This window comes from Syngnathus scovelli, chromosome 8 (genome assembly GCF_024217435.2).
Source record: "Syngnathus scovelli strain Florida chromosome 8, RoL_Ssco_1.2, whole genome shotgun sequence".
NCBI classification, from domain to species: Eukaryota; Metazoa; Chordata; class Actinopteri; order Syngnathiformes; family Syngnathidae; genus Syngnathus; species Syngnathus scovelli.
The window spans coordinates 12,878,613-12,895,495 of NC_090854.1; the positions used below are offsets into that span (position 1 = coordinate 12,878,613).

General features: G+C 44.3%; 1 protein-coding gene across 7 annotated transcripts in view; it reads left to right on the forward strand.

The window, feature by feature from the left end:
• Positions 1–13,442, forward strand: part of myo16 (myosin XVI) — a 66,807-nt gene extending 53,365 nt beyond the window's left edge. For 6 of the 7 annotated variants that reach the window (XM_049727957.1, XM_049727950.2, XM_049727956.2 and 3 more), the window contains 7 exons: positions 178–274; positions 338–620; positions 1,513–1,895; positions 2,007–3,239; positions 6,686–6,838; positions 6,962–7,044; positions 10,702–13,442. In XM_049727957.1, coding sequence (XP_049583914.1) covers positions 178–274; positions 338–620; positions 1,513–1,895; positions 2,007–3,239; positions 6,686–6,838; positions 6,962–7,044; positions 10,702–10,875 — 2,406 coding nt within the window. In that variant the 3' untranslated portion in view covers positions 10,876–13,442. Of the gene's footprint in view, positions 1–177; positions 275–337; positions 621–1,512; positions 1,896–2,006; positions 3,240–6,685; positions 6,839–6,961; positions 7,045–8,102; positions 8,223–10,701 lie in introns of all 7 variants that reach the window. The other variant, XR_007483239.2, reaches the window with a different exon arrangement.
• Positions 13,443–16,883: the final 3,441 nt, after the last annotated feature.

Sequence of the window (16,883 nt, forward strand, 5' to 3'; positions counted from 1 at the left end):
CTCCTTCCGCCCCTTTTTTTTTTTTTTTTAAAATGAAGGAATTGAATACGGTGTCAACAGTGCACACCCACGCATCTGTCATACATCGCCGCACTCCCATCGTCTCACAGGTTGCCGGGGTCTCTGCACCGCAACTATATTGTATATTCTTAAACCTCATCGTTTTTGTGTGTTTAGATGGGCAGCAGTAAAGTGTTTCTCAAATACTGGCAGGCAGACCAGCTCAACGACCGCTGCTACCAGCTGCATAAAAAGATCATCACCTGCCAGAAAGGTAAAGATGAATATTGATGACTCGAGATATTTCTTTGTAAATATGTGTAATTCTTCCTTTCAGTGGTACGTGGTTGGCTAGTCCGACGACGCGTCCGGCGGCGGTTGTCTTCGCGGCACAGGGACGAGGGCAGCGTGCATCGCTTCCTACAGGGGGCGGAAGACATGGGGCTACGTACTTACGACTACCTCGTCATACAGAACGCATCTGACATCGCGCGGGAGAGCGACCGCCTGCGCTGCCACGGCAACAGCGGCCTCATCCTCGCCACCGCCCTTGGCAGCAGTCCGCCCCTCGGGGAGAGGCCCGACCCTGTTGGCAAGGAGGAGGAGCAACCGGTTAAAAGGTGATTTGTGAACTCCGTGATGCATGGTCATTGATAAATTAGCAAAGTTGCTAAATAGCAAATTCACAGCCAGATTACAATTTGTACACTTGTAACACCGCCCCCGTTACAAAATAATCAGTTTTTCTTCAAACAACCTTATAACAAAACAATCCAGACTCTAAAGGCTTTCCTGAAGGTTAATTGAAGCTACATTTACAAATATACACTTATAGTCAAAAGCCACGGCATGAGGCACACTTGCACAATCTCATGAGATCCGATACAAGAACTGTATCAAAAACATTTGTGCAATGTTTTGGATACTAATTTATTGTTGAACAAGATCACACTGACTTTAAAATGGCCTTGTGTATGTGACATCTGCTGCCTGCCGCAAACACACACACACGCACACAAACAATCACATATTGGCGTGTGACTAAATTGGATAACTATAAAAGGTTTCCTAAGAAGAATTTTATTGTGAAAGAAATGCTACACATGCTCAAATTCAGTGGAACCAACTTAATATGTCCGTAGGTATTTAAAATTCCTTCCCTCATCATTTACGTACATAGTCTCCCACATGCCCCTCCCCCAGGCCTCCTCCGCATGCAATCATAGGACGAACAGATGGTTCACTGAGATTAGAGTAGGAAATATCAAACTGGATATGATCAAATTACTGTTGGGGAGATTAGATCTAAAACATAATCTCTTGTCTCTTTATCCTCCAATTGGCCTCCTTAGTTCACATTTGTAGCATGACAGTTGATGTGTGACTGTAATGCAGCATTCATATGTGAAAAAAAAAATGCTTTAAAGGGTGGCTACAGCATGGATGACAGAAGAGTTCATTTCCAATTTTAATTGGACTGTATAGTGATCTAATTATTCATATGACATGCAGGGTTATGGAAAAAGTTGGAAAAGTCCACGAAGGTGCTGGGAACGGGGGAAGCCGAGTCATTCGGCACTTTCGATCCAGCTCGGTCCCACTCCCCCTGGCTATGGAGAATACAACGCACTTCACCAGCGGCCCGGCAGTCAAACCAGCGCTGCAGCAAGTAGCTCACACCAACATGGACAATATCGGTTGTTGTGCCACTTCCTCGCCTCGTAAGCAACCTCCCCCTAAACCAAAAAGGGACCCCAACACGCGCCTGAGCGCGTCGTACGAGGTGGTTAGTGCCGGCTTGGTGATGGCGGTCAAGGAGAGTCCCACTCCAGAAGGCTACGCTTCACCAGCTGGGAGTCCCCCCAAGTCCCAGCTGTCCCCAACAGACCCCTCAGGTACATGCACTTGATTTTAGAAGACATGACAGATGGTTGCTAGTCTGTGTATCGCATTTCAGTTTTTTTTCCCCCGTTTTCAAGATGAAAATGTTCTCAATTTTTCCTCAGGTTCTAAGCCCCGCCCCCACAGCGATGACTACACCACCATGAGGAAGGTACCCCCACCCAAGCCTAAGCGCAGTCCCAACACCAAGCTGACGGGCTCGTACGAGGAGATCAACGCCGTGGCGCCCCTCCTCCACCAGCTTCGACCCGCTGACGTCAAGACAGCGCTGCTGTCGCGCACCAGCGGCATGATGCAGAAAGCGGCCTCCCTCGATGCACCACAGGGCTTTGCGCTAAGTCCCTACCAGGTCCAGGACGAAGAGGACATCTACATCGAGATGCTTGGCTCTCAGCCCCGAGCTCGGAGCCTCCAAGAGCCACCCGATAGTCCGGAAGAAGCGGATTCAGAGGCCGTCTATGAGGAGATGACCTTTTTTCCTCCCGATGATGCTGCACCTCCACCCACCGCTGTAACCAAACCAACCAAGCTGGAGGTTCTCAACTTGGGCCTCTTTACATCCGGCATGTGTCGCCCTCAAAGTGAGGAGAATAAACGAATGACGTCAGGGGTGATGGCAGCTTTGGACATCGCTCACCCAACTAACACGGCGATCAGCAGCGCTCCCAGGAGTCAGCATGGAAAAGATGGCGGCTGTGACATTCCGGCCCCCTTTCCCAACTTGCTCCCGCATCGACCACCGCTCCTGGTGTTCCCGCCATCTCCCGTCACCTGCTCCCCTGCTTCAGACGAGTCTCCCCTCACTCCTTTAGAGGTCAAGAAGCTGCCAGTGTTTGAGACCAATCTCAACTATTCTGCAGGTCCGGACAGCCCACTGTCACCTCAATATGTGCGCCAGCGGGCCGACTCCTCCCCAAGCCTCACCGTCCTAATGCCGGAGAAGAAGGCTACCCCTCCACTAACCCCGCCACTTCCTCTTTCTACCACAAGTGGTCCACCTCCTCCGTACAGACCACCTTCCCACTTCCCCTTCCCACCTGACGCCGGCTTCCTCACGTTGACGCGGACCGCTTCTGTCACCCAATCAGACTCCTCCAAGGCCATAACGTCACAAAGACCAAGTGTGGAACCACTGGGCAAGCCGCCTCCTTACTCCCCGGGGAAGATGTGCCGCCCGGAACCTCGAAGAGCTCACTCCTGCTCCTCATCGCCCTTGTTGTTCAACCCGGCCAATGGAAGACCCCTCACCAGCCCCCTGGATGAGCTCAACACCTTGTTCAGCACAGGACGCAGCCTGTTGAGGAAGTCCTCAATGGGACGCAAGAAGCGAGATGGAGGTTTGTCACTCCAACACACATTTTTAACATATAGTGGAACCTCTGACATCAAATTGTGTTCCCATTCCCAAATATCAATATGAATCAAAGCCCTCAATTCATATGGCGAACCCTCAAAACAGTCATTCACCTTTGACGCCATACTACACGGACATTACTTTTTATAAGTCTCTAATTTCAAAACCAGTTAGTCATCATTTTATTGTGTACATAACCTATACTGTATACAATATAAGTCATTGACAGTTATAATGGCCCTCTGGCGGAAACAATGACTGGGGCCCGCGACAAAATTTAGTTTGACACCCCTGTAACTAAATCTGAATGAAAAGCAACAATGGAGTCTTCTTGTTTTCAAAAAGACAAAGCAAAAGATAATCCCATGCTAAGGCTTGGTGTGATCCACAACAGTGTTTTTTTCTGACTTTATTTTTCCAATAATTAAAGCCCAAGCGCATGGTGGTGTTATTCCTAGAAAAGCCCCCCTCCAACCCCACAGGGACATTGCTGAATTGTACATTGATCGACTTCAGAGGTTCTACTTGGACAACATAAAACAAGACCATAAAGCTCCTCTCATCATTTTTCATTGTTTGCACCGACGGCACCCAGTGAACCCATGGGCCAGATATACATTAGCGTGGGGGTGATGGCAAGTTAACCTCTGCTTTATTGTACTCTTTCACCATGGCCCACTCATTCTGCTTCGATGCGTGTCTGTTGTGTGTTGTATTTACTCTAGTTCTGGATTCAAGTCTGGAGTTGATGCATTGGGTGCTGGGTGATTACCTTCTGCACTGTACTGTAGTGTAGGGGGCAATAGATAAGTAATAGTCCTCTGTTTTTCATTGGAGGTGTTTCATATCTCAAATTTTTGAGCGATGTTCTAACAAAGCACGCTATTTGGCACATTTGAGCTAGTCCATTTATTCCAGAATACAGCTGCAGCATCCTTTGGTGGGTGGATCGGGATAGCTAACGAGCTAGCGGGCTTATCTCGCCATGCGGCGTGACATCATGCAAGTAGTAATTTAGAGCATAGCGAACCCGGGGATGCTGATGGAAAGCCTGACCTTTATGCTAAAATGGGGCAAAACATATTTTCCCACATATTATCATTGTCACAATGTGTTCCTCACAAATCCGTCACGCCCCCTTAAAGGCGACCCCCTTCCCACCGGGAAGACAAACAAGATCCGCATCCATGCAGCGAGCACAGATAATGAGTAACAGCCATCGCTGACCTTGTTGTCTACGCTGCCAGCTGTGGCACATTTCATCCTGCTGCCGCTGCAGTGCGTGCGCAGTAAACAGTATTATTTGAGTGATTTGTGACGGTGTCCACGCCTAGTTGAGCTTGCGGTGCCCCACGTGCATCGTCACTTTTAGTCTTATCATCGCTGCACTTAGTGCTTGTGTGTTTTTCCCAGGAATATTCTTGGAAAGTCATATTTATGTGAAATGACTTAGACTATTACTGAAACAGCACTCAAAGATGGGATCTATAGTGAAAGCTAATTAGATGGCGAGAACAGTCCAGTAAAAAAGTCCATAAACTACGAAGAATAGCACTGTAATTACTGCAGCCCATGGGGACCCATTTACACGACTCAGTTTTAAAATGAAAATGGACAAAAATATAAAAAAAACGACAATGATTTATCCGTTCCTCTAAAACGCTGTTGTTGCAGAAGATGGCAAACAGAAGCCGGTCGTAAACCAAAGACTCCCTCTGTTGAGTTTCCCTAACAGAGAATGCATCCAACTCTCAAGTACGCTCCAAACCAATTTAAGTCCTTGACCGAACGCGACTTTACCATATTTGTTCTAGACGCTTTTCCGCTCAAGTCCTACATGGGTCATTCGAGTTTCTGCCCCAGGGCAATCCAGCCTGCCGGAAAATACAAAGTGGAAAATTTGTTGAAAGAAAAGTAGCTAGGCTAATTTCTAGGGGTGTGGCGACAGCCCATTCGAACCGAAAAATCGTTTTCATTTCAACCGTGTAAGTGCGTCAAAATCCACCTGGATTTAATCGTTCCATTTTAAAAATTGGCAAGATGGAAACTCCATGCAATGCGTAAATTTGGTCAAATTGATATTGTACTTCACCACACCCAACCAGACTTGAAACGACCCAATGTCAGACATCCCAGGATAGTTTTAGAATCAAGTTTAATTCTCACAGCTGTCGAAAACACTCCAGCCAAGGCAGAAACTGTCCTCCCATGCCATATTCATCCGAGTCGCTGTTTCCTGGAGGAGTATTAGTTGTGGCGGGCTTAATAATACATGAGCAGCGGAATGATGAGGATGCCTATCAAATATTTAACAGCTCACTCGTGTTCTACAGAAGCCAGTTTGACGGGCTAAAAGCGGTGCTCCGGGAGACCCGGGACGGTTATCTAAGAGGTTCTCGAAATTGCATTCAGCAGAAAGTGCGAGACTCCGTTGTCGTCACAGGGCTTGTGTATTTGCTTCCCTGAGGGTCGCCCTCCATCACGTTGCCAGAGCGTGTTCAGGGGGCGAGAGGCTGAAGGCCTTATAAGAGGCGAAATGGGAGCTCTGGCGCTGACACATTGGCCTGAAGTGTGACGTTGTCAGCTTTTTTTTTTTTTTTTTTGCTCTTCACGGGCGAGCACGCGCTCCTACGCAGGCACTGTGTTGGCGTGATGGAAACTGGGTTTGTGACAGGGAAGCTGGCACTTGAGGGGGCGGGTGGTGGGGATCACAACCTTGCTGTTATTTTGAGTAGGCCAAGCAAAGCGGCCCACTTAGATCTGAGAGCGGCGGGATGCCAACGGGCTTAACAGGATGCTCCACTTCCGTTCCCTCTCGGCCGTTAAGCGGCTCAGTGTGATACCTGATGCCAGGGGCGGGGACAGAGGTTACAGTCGCTAGCCTCGACATTTCTGTGAGGAGCAGCTGCCTCCCTCATCCTCGGGGAATGAGCAAACTACCGGAATGCCAGCGGGAGAGGGCAGGTGGTCTTGGCAGGCTGCAGGAAATCACTGTCATAAGACTCAAAGTCTCCACCCCCGACCCCTTCCGCCCCGACGGCGGCATTCCATGCCAGGGATTGAACCCAAAGCCAGCTCTTCGTCATTGTCATACCGTTGTGATTGGGACATGACTCATCTTTTCTCACGTCTACCGCCACCGCTTGGTCTACCTGCGTTGCCCGTTATCACGTGGCGGCCTACCGGGAACATGAGTTGAGGGTGGCGGGTTTATATTTAGGTGCAATCACCGGCGTCGGATGGATGAACTGAAGGTGGAGGGGGGAAAACATATTCTCAGAATGGAACGGCCAAATGCAGCTGAATGAATCCTAAATAGTGTGAATGAACATAGATGTGTAGAATGCAGTAGACAAAGCCACAAAATTCACTCAGCAGACACACACAACTCCACATTCTCGACTTTACGTGCGAGTGTGTTCTTTTCAGGTTTTAACTCCAACATCAATTTACCTGGCCGGGAAGAGTGTGGCTCCGCCCCATCCTCGCCATCACTGCAGCTACAGGACAAGAACGCCAACAATCATGCAGTTCACTCATCAAGCCACGCCCCTATTGAGAACGGCAACCAGATCTCCAATGGTAGACTTTTTTTGCATTTCAAACTATTCTTTCCTTTCATCCTAAAGTGACTCTGTCAATCTTAAGTCGATAACGATGTCTTGTTCAAGTCATTTCAGACGCCTCATGTAATTGTGTGCTCAGGTTCACTGGAGGATGACAGTCACGTCAAGTCAAACATGTCCACATCTTCTCTGCAAAGGCACATGGATAGTCACCATATGCAGGTAACACACACACACACACAAACACACACATACACGTGCATAGACTTATCGTATGTGTTTGTAATAAAAGTGCAGTCGTTCTTAACTTGATTTATTTTAATCCTCTTTACAAGAGGCGACTGTTGCTTTCTGTTGTGACCTTATTAAACTCGAGAATTTAGGAGCACAAAGCGTAGGGTATTTACGCCACAAATAGGCTATGCCAGATCATTTCAGATGAGTGTGAGGTTGAAACTTAAATTATCAAGTGAAAATTGAGTTTTAAAAGAAGTATACACAAATGTAGACGGACGCAATATTGTGGAGCAGTCACATCAGAATCTACTAGAACTTCTACACATCATTAAAAATGGCAGGACAACAAGTCCCAACTCTTGAATTTGGTGCTTTGGCCGGGTGCTGCTGATTTGGCTAACAAAAGAGTTAAAGTTTATAACAAGTAATGCATAATAGATCCCACTACATTATGCCGTATTTTCCATACTGACGTGCACATTTACAAACTAGCAACATGATTGAAGTTGAAATGTATTTAGGTTTCAGCTGTTATTGTTTTTGTTTACATTGTGAGCAAAGTGGCCTCCCTGGGGCAACATATGCAGCCCGTGACGTGCAAGCTTTCCCTGCCTCTGCACTCAGGTGTTTGGTTGCAGGATTAAGTTTAAAGCCTTGAGCACAGACACACACACACACACACACACACGTTTGTTGTCAATTTTAACAAGAGTGAACTGTTCGCCCAAGTATAGCTTAATGTTTACCACACTAATATTTCTCACAAGCAAAACCACCATTTTTGTCAGATTGCCTCTAAACTAGATGGCCATATGAGGAAAACAGTTTTTGGTGGTAATAGATCTTGATTGCCTGGTGTACCGGCTCAGTTCAAAGTTCACCAGTAATAAGATCAAAAATCAATGTGCGACAAACCCCACTGAGTCGCATGCGCTATTAAAGTCCTTGAAGAGTACTTTCTTGATCTATGATCATTTTGTCAATATGTCTTCATATATTTACCCAATGACCACAAGATTATTATTTTATCCTTTATCTTCCAGAGGGGTCACCTCAATTTTTCTCCATTTGGAGCTGGGGCCGCCCTCTGATCGACGAGGGTGTTGCGCGGGGGGTGGGGGGGGGGTGCTTACTGGAAGCTGCAGTCCACATGTAGGGATGTGGTGAGTCCGTCCGGAAATTCATTCTGTAATGATGCTTCCATCGAATCCATTGTGAGTTCATCAAAGTGCTGATGGGAACCCATCTTTGGTGGTGAAATCATTTTTCTATGGAAGTCTGAGATCATCAGTCATGCTTGTTATTATTTCGGAGGCAATCTTTGGGGGTCACATTGAAATAGTAAGCATCAATGCTTTTTTTTTTATTTTACTTTAAAACTCTTCTGGAAACAGATCCCTGCTTATAATTAACATCTGATTCCAGAACAAGTGAGGCTCTTTCTTATCTGCATCTTATTTTTGTGCATTTGTTTTCCATCAGGCATTTGTATTCAGTTTCTTGGCTATTGTTAAGCAATTAGTGAAACAATATCTTCAAATTGTAGTAAGGACAGTCATGGTAGGCTCGTCCGTTTTTTCTGTGTGTTTGGATACTACGAGGTTCTTATCTTAAGAACCCTCAACTGATGGAATACATTTCATGAGGCGGCCTTCATAATTACCCTATGGTGACCTTGGCGGCAGCTGTGTTTGATAGCCCCTCTCTGTTTAAACAGGAGATTCTCTCTGTTGCAGAAAGTCCACAAAGTCCTTGTTTTCCTAATGTGGAGTGGAAGAACTTGACTGCGCTGCTCACGAAATGACCTTGATTTTTCGGGTTATACAGGGACGCGAACTTTGAGGCATGCCGACTCTATCAAATTCTTTCTCGTGTACAAGGTAGACAGCACTAATCCCTCAAGCAGCACCAGCCAAAAGTTTAGAATGGAACTATGAGACTTATATCTTAAAGTTGGGTGAAAATGTAAAGCCAGTTTTCACATTAACTGAAAATATTTTGTTGATTTGGCCAACTTAAAAATGTTTCAATTTGTTGCCTTGAAATTTTGAGTTCCCTTTGTTTTTTTGTTTTTTTTACACTGCGACTCATTACAAGTTATAGTCTAACAGTTAATCATCAACTTATTTTTATAAAGCACTACCTAATTATCAGATTTGTGGTTGTGCTTTTCAGTTATGTAGGCAACTGTATAAAGCGTAACCAAAATATTACAAATCCCTTTTTGATGCGATTTAATTCTGCAACACTACCACCAAAGGCCACAAAGCGTAATCAAATTGTTAAACTAATCTGTTTCAAGACTGAATTTCAGTCCTGGCTTCGAAACTAAATTGTGCAGATAAATGAAATTTTCACTGGTTGTAATGTGATGTCATCAATAACCTCCATGTTCTATTCTGGTATGTATCAACCATGCTCACTCCTCTTTCTGGAATTACTGACTGAGGCAGATTGGAATTCCCATCTCTGATTGATCTACCAGAATATCCACTCACAGATGAGCGATGTACTCTGTGAATGTGTACGTGTGAGTGTGTGTACATTTGGGCGGGACACTGGAGATGGTCCTCGCTGAACGACCCCAACTGTAATACACGTGAGCCCTTTTGAGGCAATATATCCAGGAGATGTGAATGCAGCGCTATAGGGCTGTCAATCAAAAGGGGAAATTCCCCGCCCGCTTCACGCTGACGTCGATCATCTCAGGAGAGATGGCGACATCTCCATCTTCTTTCCGATAGGAATGATAGCCATGTCCTAATTTTCCCAGACTGTAGGCGTCGACTCTAATGGCTGCCTGATTAGAGTATGACACGTGCTCAATCTTTTTGCTCCATTAATTTGATTTTGTCTCCTTGCGTAGAACTCCCATTTGCTTGTCATTCATGCTGCACTTTGCTCCCAACCTCTAAATCATCATTTTGTCGTTTAAGGTCCTATTTGACCATGAAGTAATTACAGGGGAACCTCTAAATTCATGTAAAAGCTGTTCACTAGGTTTTGAAATAATGATTAGGGAATAATGGAATTCGAACAAGTCCGTCCATTCCGGTGTTAAATTGATATCCTTTTTTCACTCTTTGGCATCTCTGCTACCTTTCTGTGGTGGCATCACAGAAAAATATGTTAAATTGAAAAAAGCTGAATAAAGAGCCATGCCCATTTGGAAATTAAGATTTACTATTTTTTAGACTCAAATACAACCCCAAAACCTACTAAAGAAATTGAAAGTCTGCTTTATGATCCATTAAAAAATTACAGTACTTTACCCAATAACAAGTATTGATGGCAAACTGAAGCTTCAAATTTGCTTCTTGAACCAGTTTTATTTTTTGACTCTTCTAGATGACACCGTTGGTTTAAATGAAGTGGTTTTAGAAATGGAAAGTTAGTAGAGTTGAAGGGAGGGTGCTATCTAGAGGAGATATTAAATACAACTGATTCGTGAAGCAAATTTGAAGCTTCATTTTCCCATCAGTAAGTCATTTTGGGTTTCAGACATTGTTTGAAAAACCATGCCTGAATCTATATTTTCATTAAAATACATGGTTAAATTCTGAGCTGTTTGGCTTTAGAGGTTCCGCTGTATTCATCTGGCCGGTCAGAACCGACACACTTTCGTCCTCTGTCCAAACGTAGGCTTTCCAGAGGCTGCGTCTTACCAACGGGGATGCGGGCACAACCTTGCGAGAGCTCCTGCAATGGCGGCAGGCGCACTGTGAGGGGCGGAAGGGTTGGAAACACCGTCCACCGCCTCAGTCTCCCCCAGTGCCGCCCGCACTGCTCTGGTCCAGCAGAAAGAATTCACCATGACGTAGGACGCGAGGATTCGAGAACACCCGATGGAGTGGCCTCTGAGCAAAGGACGCCCCCTAACCCTGCCACTTACCAAGCACTTTGTGACTCTAAAGAAATACGTGGAAAGCAGACAGCATTAAGATTCCCAGGGACATGTAAATATAGACATATTTATTTTAAGAAACTGGCATGGTTGGTGTGAGAGGGAAAAGGTCAAAGGTCCATCCCCCCCCCCCCTAAAAAAGGTGCTGCTGATTATACTTGATGAGCTTTCCAGCGACTTTTCAAGTTTACACGTCAACCAAGGCCTTTCAACACACTCCAGGTTTCAGAAATCTCTCGCTGAGTAGCCTTGCATGCCAACAGCGGATCGGGTGAACCTCAGTCGACTCCAAAGGTGCATTTCTCTCCGCCGCCGGCCTTTGACAAACGCCTCTGGACGAATGCATTTGACTGCACTTTGCTTTGTAGTAAAAAAGAGATCTGACACGACAGTTAGAAATACAGCATGGCATCACTTGTTCTGTCAGTGCCAAAGTGTCTATGATAGCCCTTAGAATACCCAGCCTGTTCTCATTCCACGTCCTGTGAGGAACGTGTGGAAAAGAAGCAGATGTCCTCGTTTGTACAGAATCTGCCCCTTGTTACTCTCCGTAGCGGTTGACCCCAACTGACAGACCCGATTCCCGCCACCCTGCCGCCCTTTGGTGTTTGACCTCCTCCCTCCTTGTTAATGGCTCCGAGTAGCTGTACGGGTGTTTCCACGGTAACTGCTGTGTAAATAGTGAGTGGTGTCCAAGCACAGAGATGAAACGATGTTGACCGAGATGAAAGATTGCCTTGGGTTCGATGCAATGACTGAGGTTTGTTTTAAAAATGTGAATACCTTGTTTTTAAGAATGTCAATGGCAATGAAATTGTTTTTATTCTATTTAATAATGTTTCATCCCTCCCTTCTCCTGGCCTGCCATTTTGTTCTAATAACAAGATATGTTTGCATTACCTTAATAGGCTTGGTGGTGCTCAAATAACCGCCCAGATTTTTTGAAGGTGGGTCGGAATCATCAGAACCAAAACGTGTCGATAGCTCGAAATGATTTCCTCATTCCTCGTGATTGTTCTCAATACGTCTGATTGATTCGGTGTTACCAATCAATTGTGGCTCCATTCAAAAAAACTTGATTTCCTGACGCCTCAAAATAAACAACTGAAAGTGCTTCTGATAGCAAAATAATTTACAAATATACAACTCCATGAATTACGGCATATTTTCTCGCAAACGTGACATGTTTTCTATTACCTACCGCGTCACTTACTTTCTTGGCAGACAGCCAACATTTGGATTCCAGTTGACAAAGTAACCCCCACACGAATTGATCAAAGAAGAAGAATGTGACGCAACAAAAGACAAGGACAGCCGTGAAGAACATTTTGTCATCACTTTTCCTCAAACAAGACAAGTTCCCACCATTCCAATCTTGTCATCTTGCCAGAGTGGACGATTCTCCATCGACCAATTAACGGACAGCAATGTGTAATCATTCTTTTTATCCACACCTACACACTGATAATCGAGTAACCGATTTATGGTAGCGTTAACTCATCAGTAGGAGTAGTTTTTAGCCAATGCTCTCTAAATTTTTCTTTTTCAGATTTGCAGGAAATGTAGAATCTGTCCAAGCAAACTCATGGTGTGAACACTGATCATCCATTTTCCACCGCTTATCCTGTTCAAGCGAATCTGGAGGCAAAAAGGTGGACAACATCCGCCATACACACCCATCACTCCATTTTCACTTTAGATTTGTCAGCAGTCAGTTAGTGAGTCGAGAGAAACAATCATTCGCATTTCAACCTGTTGGTCACTGAGCGGTAATCGATTTAATAGTGGTTGCACAAAAGGCAGCAGTTGTGTCGTATAGCGCAAGCACTGATCTCCCTTTTTCCAGCGATGAAGAAAGACGGGTGAAGCATATCAAAATGTACAGAAAACAGTTTGACAAACATTAAGAGCAACAGTAAGGTCAGTTGGAGGTTGCTATGGTTAGACCGGCATTATTATTATTATTACCATCACTACAGTGTTTGTATGACCACACATCAAGCAGATAAAAGCCCAGCTGTTAAAACATGCTAAAAAGATTAGACATTATACATGGCCGACTGCTTCCCATCACACTTGTGAATCACCTCGCTGTCTCATACCTCGTCATCCATCTACAGTACAAGCCGCCCACATACACACACACACACACACACACACTCACCATCTTTTTGTGTCAGCCAAAATGTTGCCAGATTAATTAATTGGGCATCAGTGTATATCTTTGGCGCTACATCCATTTCACATTTTTTCTGTCAATTTTTTTAGAACTCCAATCCAGCTGTGCACTATATGTTTTGACATATAAAGAGCAATGTGTCTCATTGTTTAGATTTTTTTTATACTGTATTTTTACATAATTTATAACAAACCGTAAAATGCATTCATGTGTTTGTGTGTGGGAGGGAGATTGTATTATTGTTAAATGTTTATGTTTATAAATACTGTACAGCAATAAAGCACAACGGTGTCAGTGCTAGCCTTTTTTTTTTTTTACAGTAATCTGAAAATTTTGTTCATTCTCAGATTCAAATATATGTGCCAAATAGCTTTCATGATTGATTTAAAAATTGTGATAGTCTAGGGATGCAATTTATCGGATAATACGCTCACCATCGATGTCCAATACAAGCATTGTATCAGCAATACAGCCTCTAAGAAGATAATTATGCTCAAGTTGTATAGATTATGTCATAATGTGTTCATTACAGAGGATGCTGAGGTCTGCATCAGCACTAAAAGTACATTCATGTAACACTCATGTTAAATGAAGCTCTGACAAAGTCGATATCCCCGTTTCAGTTTATGGTTTCAATCCAGGGTTAGGTTTTCAAAGTAGATTTTAAGACGGTGTCAGGATTGTTTAAAATTTGGATTACAGAACTGGTTTAGGGTTTTCAACAAGGATTGGGTTTTTAGATTTATTCAAATTTGAAATTAGGAGGGGTTTAAAAGCTGGGTCAGGATTTCAAAGAACGGTTTAAACCCTGTGTTGGTAGAGAATTTGAAATCAGGAATTGGTCTATAAATCTGGATTGGTCTTTTTAAATTGGGATTTACAGGTAGATTTAGACTTTGAAATTAAGGCTTTGAGAGAGGTTTGGAAGTCCCATGTAAAGTTTCAAGCCAGAATTCCACATTTCTGATTCAAGCCTGGGTTAAGGTGTTTCACAAGGGTTAGGGATCGCGTTATGGCTTTGAATCACGGTTTCAAACCAAGGTTAGCAGAGTCTTAGTAAAGCAGATTGTTGTGCTATTGGATAGGTGTACCTAATGATGTGTCCTCTGAATTGGTCTGACCCTTGAGGTTGCTGAAAGCCACCAGAGACAAAGAAACAGCATTGTGTTTTTTCTTCTCACTGAGACGTGTGCTCGGATCCTGAAACATAGCAAAAGGTAAACATGACACGCAGGTCCCATTGATTACTTGTGGGCAGGTATGTTGACTCGTAAACAGCCAGGGGAGTGTCTCGCTGCCATCTGATCGATCGGCCAAGAAAGGCCACTCGATAGTCTTGCTCAACCTTGGCCGGACAGTCGCTCGCCTGGCTTTAAGGTTCCACATCAGAAGCCTTTACAAGCGTATTTATGACCCCTCCCCTCCCCCCCGATACCTATTTCCCCCCGTTGGACCCCAGCAGTCGTTCCTCTTTCGCCCTGGCTCATTTCTCAGTGCAACACCGCAGCCCCATGCTATGATAAAATCAATAGCGTCATCTAAACACTGTCTCAATTTTCAATTAACGACTGTAAGGTCCCTCTCTGCAGACACATCCATCACATGGGATCAGACTTCGACACATACGATTAGACGGCAGCCAACGAAAGCTGTGCTGTGTAGACACACTTCTGCGATTATAAACCACTACTAAAGCAATAGGCTAGGATTCATGGAGGAGACTGTGCTATTGACAAAACCATACACCCCCACTAGCCAGCTGTTTTGTTCTCTGTAACAATGCGTTTTCAGTACAGGAATGACATTGTTGGGTATTTGTGCACTTCTCTTTGCCTGTCATGGCGTGATAGCAGGCAGGCAATGATATTTCTGGTTTTCCTTTTTTGCATTCATCAACGCAAGCGTGCATCACGTGACCAGCAGCAAAAACAAGTTATATTTAGAATAATCAAAATGTATTTAACTCTACCCAGAATAATACATTGATGTGAAATATATTACTAGTTTAAGTTCAACTCTACTGTCCACATTGGTTGAACAGCTTGTGTTACATATGGCCTCCATCAATATGGCAGTGAGCTCTGCCGCCTTTCGTCTTGAGGTTGCGCTCCCGCGTTAATGCGCTTCCAAACATGAAACGGCAAATGCGAAATCACTGGCAGGAGATTAGTGACAGAAGATGAATTCTGTCTGCTCCACCCCGGTCACATCCAGACGACCGCATACCCCCCACGTCACAATCCCCTTCCATTCTGCGCTTAGCCAGCAGTCAGCAAATCCACCCTCGCTTTGATGATTATGCTAATTAGCGTGGCAATTAACGAGGCCGTATACTGCTGACGAGGTCACGTGGGCTGACGTTAGTGCTAACGTGCTCGATGGCACTCATGAGGAAACACTAATGAGGTCTAACGGTGTCATCAATGTGTTGTAGGATACGGACGACATAATTGTATTACAATACAAAGAAAAATATAGATTGTATATCTTTGATTACAAGATATTGAGACAACTAGCAAAATTACAGGCAGGCAGGTGGGACGCCCCGAGTAAACTGCAGTTTGGGAAATTGGCTGCCTGTTTCATTCACTTAACCCTAGTTTGAAACCCTAGATTCAGAACCTAAGCCTAATTTAAAACCCTAATTTGAAATCCTACTTTAAAACCCTAACCCTAATTTGAAGCGCTCCTTCAATATTCTAGCCCTAATTTGAAACCCGCCATCAAAACCCTAACCCTGGTTTGAAACTCTAACCTTTATTTGATACCCTAACTATGGTTAGAGGGCCTACTACTCTAATTTGAAACCAATAAAAAAGAAAATGAATAAAAGCCTTACTAAACAAAGTATTTTTTAAGATGCTTACTGTACTTGAAGATTTTCAAAATAAAAGCCTTTTTACACATTTAGTTTAAGTCAAATAGTGTGTACTTTTCCTGTGTTACGTTTTTGTAACTTCTCAAACACGGGTTGTTTGCACATGCACATTAAGACATACAGCAACATTGCAGTCAGGCATATAGGACCTCCTCAAACTACTGTATGTGAGAAATTGTGTCAATATTCTCTACATGGTTACCGTGGAAACGGGGGGCCTCTTTGAGGGTGGAGGCAACCGCAGTGCCGCTTCTGTCCCTGGGGCCAGCTTTCTTAAAACCTCTCCCTGCTGTATGACATGTTTACATGAACAAGTCGGGCCACTCCCACAAGACAACACACACTATACGCTCGAGCGGGCTTGTAGAAAAACGACATGTGCATAGCTGTGTACACGCTCCCGGAGGGTTACGCCAGTGGCAATCGATTGTGAGGAAGTGCATGCACAGATGCAAGTGATATGAATGGAAGGAGGGTGGGTGTTGATGCAGAAGAACCTGTTCAAATCCTGCCTGTTGGTGCGGAAAGCACCTGGTTTTTCTTGTGGGTGTCAAGAATCTAGCAAAAAGTTGGACAAAAAAGCACTTGATTGATTTTATGTCATGTAAAAATGCAAAATGTTTTGCTTGCTAACATGTCAAAGTAGTTGTTTGATTGACGTTGCTTTTACTGAAGACCGATTCTTCTGAAGTTTGCATTCAGATCAATTATGAGATTTTTTTTTAAATATGTGGTTATTCTAAAATATTTGTGGGAGAGTAAGAAGGGTTGTAATAATATTACCTCCATGTGAAAATGTCAAAAAAAAAATCCAGGGATCCAAACTTCCCACATGATATGTGGGTGGCCAGGGACACCCCTAG